The following is a 6,309-nucleotide window of genomic DNA, read 5'->3' as shown; positions in this document are numbered from 1 at the left end:
ATGCTAAGGAAAAGATATAAAATATGCTACAAATATGAGACCAATCCACTACTTGTAAAATACAAGAGCCATGTCACATGCAAACTCTGATAGGTACTTCTCTGACTAGAGGAGAGGAATCTATTAGCATGTATGGTTTATGATGGGAGCTAGTTTATGGTAGGATTTACAGTATCATCTACAATCAAAGGAGAAGCAGAGTTTGTACAAAGCTCTATAGGGTAGAAATCAATGGCACTAACAAAAGCCAGAGAAGAAGAGGTGCTCTGGGGTCGAACTTCTCGTCAACCTCACCCGCTCATTGAACTGAGCCACTTCTAATTTCTCACTGATGAAGTCGACGATGTGGCAAAGTTAGGCAGCAAAGATGAAACCATTCAAATTGGCCATGTATGCATCAGAACTAGCAAACAAATAGACCTACACGCATGTTCCCTCATTTCAAACAGACTCAAACTGAGGTTCAAATGTAGATTCGGAAGAAAGAACTTTCAAATATTTATTCAAGAAAAAAAACAAGAGTATTTCTCGAATTCTGTTTACTAGAAACATATGAAATCAAATTCTCTTTCACAAAAACAAAACCATAATTCCTGGAAATTATTAAAAAAACATGGCCTTATCACTCGTTTTCAAAATAGCTACTCTTAAAAAAACAAGATATAGCAAGTAAAGCTAAATATTTTGATGCAAAACAAGAACAGGCAGAACAAACATCTATAAATAGAAGGAAAAATTAAACAAAGCAAAACTTACAATCAGCTGGAGCATACAGAAGAGATTAAGCAATCACCCACCAATGAGTTTTGAAAGTCCTGCATTTCTAGCATCCTTCACCTCTCAAAAAATGAAACAAAATAAAATAAAAAGTAAAAAAAAAAAACGCACTAGCGTTTATGGCCAACAACTCTAGATAATCTATCAAAGAAAACAGGGCACATGGCCAAGCTGAAAATCATATCATCTTTCATCCATTCATGAGCTATATTCTCTAAAGTTCCCAGTGAAGAAACACGGTAAAACAACATCTGCTCGCGTTCATCGTTGCCCCTTATCCAGCTCAAAGTGAAATTATAACCTGGAGCCAAACCAGGATACGGGAATTAAAAGTTTGACTAGCTAACAAGTTTCATTCTAGAAAACAGTAATAAAGTACATTATTAAACAAATTTCATTGCAATTATGATTCGTACATGGCATATAAGCTATTTAACAATTGTTTGGTCACCCAATCGATTAAAATTTATATAGTTTATGAAAAAGCATGGAGAAAAATGAAAGAAGATTCGTGTGGTTTTTAATATCATGAAAAGGCAATGTGATTAACTTCTGAGAGATAATATCTAGTAGAGTTCAAGCTAGGTGATTATAATATAGTTGTGTTTTGGGAGTATAATGAAATCAGATAATTTGTAGAAGCCATATGGCAGATGTTATAAAATTACAGTTACATTGAATAAGTTGCGTATATTCTTCAACTATTAGACAAGAAAAAAAAATAATGATAGCCTAATTGAGCATAGGAAAATGAAAAATTAGCAAATAAAATGAGTTATAAGATTGTATCAGTAGAATAATGAGTCAACTAATTGAAAATCACATGTTATGATGATTTAAAGACAATAGGTGCTATTTAGGTCCGGTGATAAAAAATTTTGATGGAAGCAAAGCCATTTAGTTAATACCTCTTTTGATTGTGAGGCCATTCTTGACTAGAGATTACGAGGCTCTTTGTTTCAAAACAATCACAATATGATGATGGTGGTGTCTTGTTTATGTCAAGATGTTATGCTAAATGTATAAGATCCGAGTCTGGGAATGGATGATAAATCCTTCAAAGATCTCACATTTGCATAGAGTATACTATGCAAATGCCAACCAAAGAATGGAGGAGCCATAACTGGGATAATATACATTTCAATCAGAGAGCTATATATCATAACAATGTCTCCATTGATCAAAGGGTTTGGCATGACCACTAAACTCAAACCATTGAGCTATGTGATGCAACACAAACCTATATAAATAGACATCAAACATGCTTTACAAATCATTTTCATGGTTGATGTTATTTCTTTATTTTGTTTTATATGTTTTTTCTTCATTTTGTTAACATTTATGTTAATGTTTATGCCATTTAGAATATATCAAGCATTTATATTAAATTTTACTGCTACTATGTGTTATGTAAGATTGATTATGTAAGGATGATCATTTAAGCATCTTTGTCATCAAACCTATCTCCACTTTTCCACTCTAAGCACACGTCCTCCACTCTCGCCTAATCCCTGTTGTCCTCTCTAATCTTCACCCTCCTCTCTCAATCAAACGTTTCTTCTAGCTTTATATAAACACCATGTTTGGAGAACCTCCTTTCATAGGCTCGAAGCCTTCTTCCAACTTGAATGTATAGATGTTGGCTTTGTTTGAAGGTGGTTTCCTAAAAAATTTATTGTTTTATATCTTTACAATTTTAGTATTAGAACGAAGATCCTAAATGCACCAAAATATTGTAGCAGAAATCCATCATGTTTTTGTGCAATGTTTTGTTCAATATATTGATGATTCAATGTTTGGATATAAGCACCTGGATGATATTCCAAAAAAAAATTCTTAATGAACTTTTGCTTATACAAAGCTATTATTTTATCAATTTACATTACTGCCCATTTTTATGCATTTCAAAGCATTTCTCATAGTTGTAGTTGCCATTTGCATGGGTAGGCACATATTTGGTCGTGTTAATCTTTAAAGGAAATATAGGAGGATCGGTCTTTCTATTAAATGGAAATAATTTGATAAAATCCTTGATTAATTTTACTCTCTTCTTATTTATGTTTTTTTCAGAATTATTTCTTTTCCATTTTTAGGCTAATATATTTGATAATATTGTAAATTAGTCGAAATCGGTTTATCTATATGTATGTAACCTTAGGGTTGAAGATTGAATGACAAGAATCTCAGAATTCCTTCCCAAGTTTTTCTTTATAAAAAAACCTGGTTCTTCTTCCTCACCCGGAGCCTCTCCCTCAGCCGCCAATCCCAATTGGCCCTCCACCTGATCCTCTCCTTACAACCGGCTCCTTGCAGGTGTCTCCCTACTATTGGCTCCCTACTGGCCCTCCACCAAATCCTTGGCCTTGCAGATGGCTTCCTCCATACTTCCCCTGCAAGAGTGCTCTCTCTGTTGTCTTCTCTCAGAGCAACCGCACTAAACAACCACCTCCCAACCATAGGAACCAACCAGCCATCAGTCGCAGGAAGGTCCTTCTCAAGCAAACAAATGAGCCGCAAGAATCCTCCGGACCTTTGAAACATTCCTCATAGTGTGGTCCTTCCAAGTCGTCCAACCATTTGTCGCTCCAGCAAGCAGCAACCAGAATCCTACAATGAGCAGCCCAGTAGCCAAGAATTCTTTCCAGCTCTAAACGTGCATAGGGTTGATGATGAACTCTGGAATGAAGATGTGTAGTTTTAGTCTAAAGGTTAGTTTTGAATAAGAGAACAGAATTTGGTCCAAACTGCCAAGAATGGTACCTTATCACAAACCATAAACTCAATGGTCATAATTTCCTTCAATAGTCTCAATCCGTAATTATGTATATTTGTGGAAAATGAAAAGAGGGACAGTTCTTAAGCTCACTTATCCTAACCATTGCATATGAAAGATTCAAGACCAATTGGTTATGCTTCGGCAAGTTAACTCAATGACTACCGAAGAAGGAAAAATTTCCTGCTCTATGAAACAATCAAGGAAATCTGGGAAGCTGCAATAGAAACTTATTCCAAGACTAATAATATTGCAGAGTTGCTTGAGATTAAAATCAAACTACGTGATCTTCTTCAAGGAGAGCTAAGTGTCACCTAATATTTCAAAACCCTGCAAAGTATTGGCTTTTGGATATGTTCTAGATATTTGTGGAAACATCCATATAATGATGTGACGTATAAATCCATCATCAAGAAGAACTATCAAACTCATGGAGGGACAAACCAAGAGATTGGATGAAGTGAGAGGGAAGATCATAAGGATTAAAGCTTCTTTCATCTGCCCGTGAAACTTTCGCTGAAGTTAGAACAGAAGAGAGCAGAAAGAAGCTTATGATGACTGAAAATGAGAGTTCATCAGGAGCTAAAAGCTTAGCTCTGTACTTGAATAACTCTTCCCATGACTCAAACTGGAAGAGGGATCGTCCCACATGTTATTATTCAAGAAAATTGGGCACCTCAAAGACAAATATTGGAAACTACATGGGAAACCGACATATTGGAAACTTGGACAAAGAAAGATCATGAGAACACGACTAATGCCACTACCACATCTGAAGTGTCAGCTAACCCATTCACCAAGGAACAACTTGAAGAACTGAAAAAACTCCTTGGGGTAATTCAGAACAACACACCAGCATCATGACATGCCAAAGTAATATATTCTTCTCTCATCTTGCCAACAATGGGAGATCTAGGCCTTGAATCATAATTCAAGGGTGTCTAATCATATGACTAGAGACATCAATGCTCTAATTAACTCTCAAGAGACTTCTGCATCTAGATCTATCAAACTTGCAGATGTATCTCACTAAAAAATTGCTAGAAAAGGAGAAGTGCTTTCTCAAGATATTATTATTTGCTTTATTTTATATATTTCACAATTGAACTATAACTTAGTTTCGATCAATAAGCTTACTTATAATATGAAATGTATAATTAAGTTTTTTACAAACTCTTTTGAATTTCAGGAGATAGATTCAGTGAAGGTGATTGACAGTGTTGAAATATATCTTATACCTCCTCAAGGAAAGACTTTCTCTAAACACACAAGTGGTCTCATCTCTATCTTTTCCTAAAGTCTCAAAGTTCGTTGAGTCTATATCTGTTAAAAAACAAGTCATGCAATGACATTGTCGTCAAGATCATAAATTCAATTATGTTGCCAAGTTGTATCTTCTTTTGATTATCAACAAAAAACCTATCACTTATTAATTTGAGACTTATTAACTTGTCAAACACACTAACAATATTTACCCCTTGGCTTAATACAAACACTCATTATTTTTCTAAAAAGTAAGAACCCTAAGTAATGCTCGAAGGCATGTGTCCGCCGTTATTATTTTTTTGAAAAAGGAATGATAATGGGGTTTTGTAGAATATGAAAAAAAATTTAATATAAATATGATTTTCGAAAGTAACATTTTAATTTTAAAAAAAATATATGAGACCAAAAGGGTCTCACATATTAAAAAGTTTCGACGGTTGAATGCAATACCACAAGTAATACACTATCCCGAAGGATAAACATACCACTTAACAGTAGACTCAACTACCTAAACTAAGAAATTTGTGACATCCGTCTAGTCTGCAAAAACTTTTATATATGGTCGGCAAGTTCTCTTACCTAATATAAAGATTAGATAAAGTTTATTTTACCTGGGTTCCAAGTTCCCTATAAAGGCAAGTCCCTATAGTTAATTACATCTTAAATGACCAAGGTCATTTAAGAAAACTCTTGATTAAGATAAGTAATTTTGCTTTCCAGATTTCAAAGTTTAGGCTTCCAAGATTGGGCACGGGAAAATCAAACGGGAGTGGCTCAAATAGGAACAGTTATTTTAGGAAATCCAAATGAGCGAAGAGTAGGGGATATCACAGATGCAGGGAGAACCCTGGTGACCTCCCGACTATCCTATTGTTTAGTTTTATGTCTTTGAAATGATGTTATTCAATGTTTAATCCTGCAATTTAATTTAGAATTTAGGACTTACATTTGCACGATATATGATCGTGCAAATGGCCTAAGAAGATAGGAGGATTTACACTGTACCGTACGGTAATCTTGGAATCCTAAAAGTGTTAGGACTTATAATTGCAAAACAAAGTTGTGCAAAAGCCTAAAGGTGATATGTGATGGTTTATACTGCCTAGACAAACCACATTGAAATCCTATGGGTTATTATTTAAACTAAGGAAAGTGATTAGTGATATGAATTTGTTTTGACATTGCTCTTCTGAGTGTCCTTGTCGTGCTGCCACGGTGTTCGCTCCAAGCTCATTATCGTGGCACCTTCGGGTTTGATATTTGTTTTAAAGGGTACATGTAATCATTAGGTTTTCCTACACTAAGGCAGTGTGTGTAACAAAACAATAAAGCATACAGTATAACAAGAAAAGAACAGTAAAATGTGCGACATAGAAGAGAAAGAACAATACATTATGCTATGAAGTAAAATGTTGTAATGTAAATCAAACTTGTATATCTGAGAGGTCTGCTGCTCCTCTAAGCGAGCTAGTATTACTGTATAAACAAAAGAA

The 6,309-nt window shown here is 34.8% G+C and overlaps 1 protein-coding gene across 3 annotated transcripts in view; it reads right to left on the bottom strand.

The window, feature by feature from the left end:
• Positions 1-780: 780 nt before the first annotated feature.
• Positions 781-6,309, bottom strand: part of LOC110025905 — a 19,721-nt gene continuing 14,192 nt past the window's right edge. For all 3 annotated transcript variants that reach the window (XM_020726599.1, XM_020726596.1, XM_020726598.1), the window contains exon 9: positions 781-1,078. In XM_020726599.1, the coding sequence (XP_020582258.1) occupies positions 888-1,078 (191 nt within the window). In that variant the 3' untranslated portion in view covers positions 781-887. The remainder of the gene's footprint in view (positions 1,079-6,309) is intronic.

The sequence above is a fragment of the Phalaenopsis equestris genome, unplaced genomic scaffold, assembly GCF_001263595.1.
Source record: "Phalaenopsis equestris unplaced genomic scaffold, ASM126359v1 Scaffold000341, whole genome shotgun sequence".
Classification (NCBI taxonomy): domain Eukaryota; kingdom Viridiplantae; phylum Streptophyta; class Magnoliopsida; order Asparagales; family Orchidaceae; genus Phalaenopsis; species Phalaenopsis equestris.
Note: the sequence above shows the minus strand (reverse complement) of the source record. Positions and strands in the feature narration are given on the sequence as shown.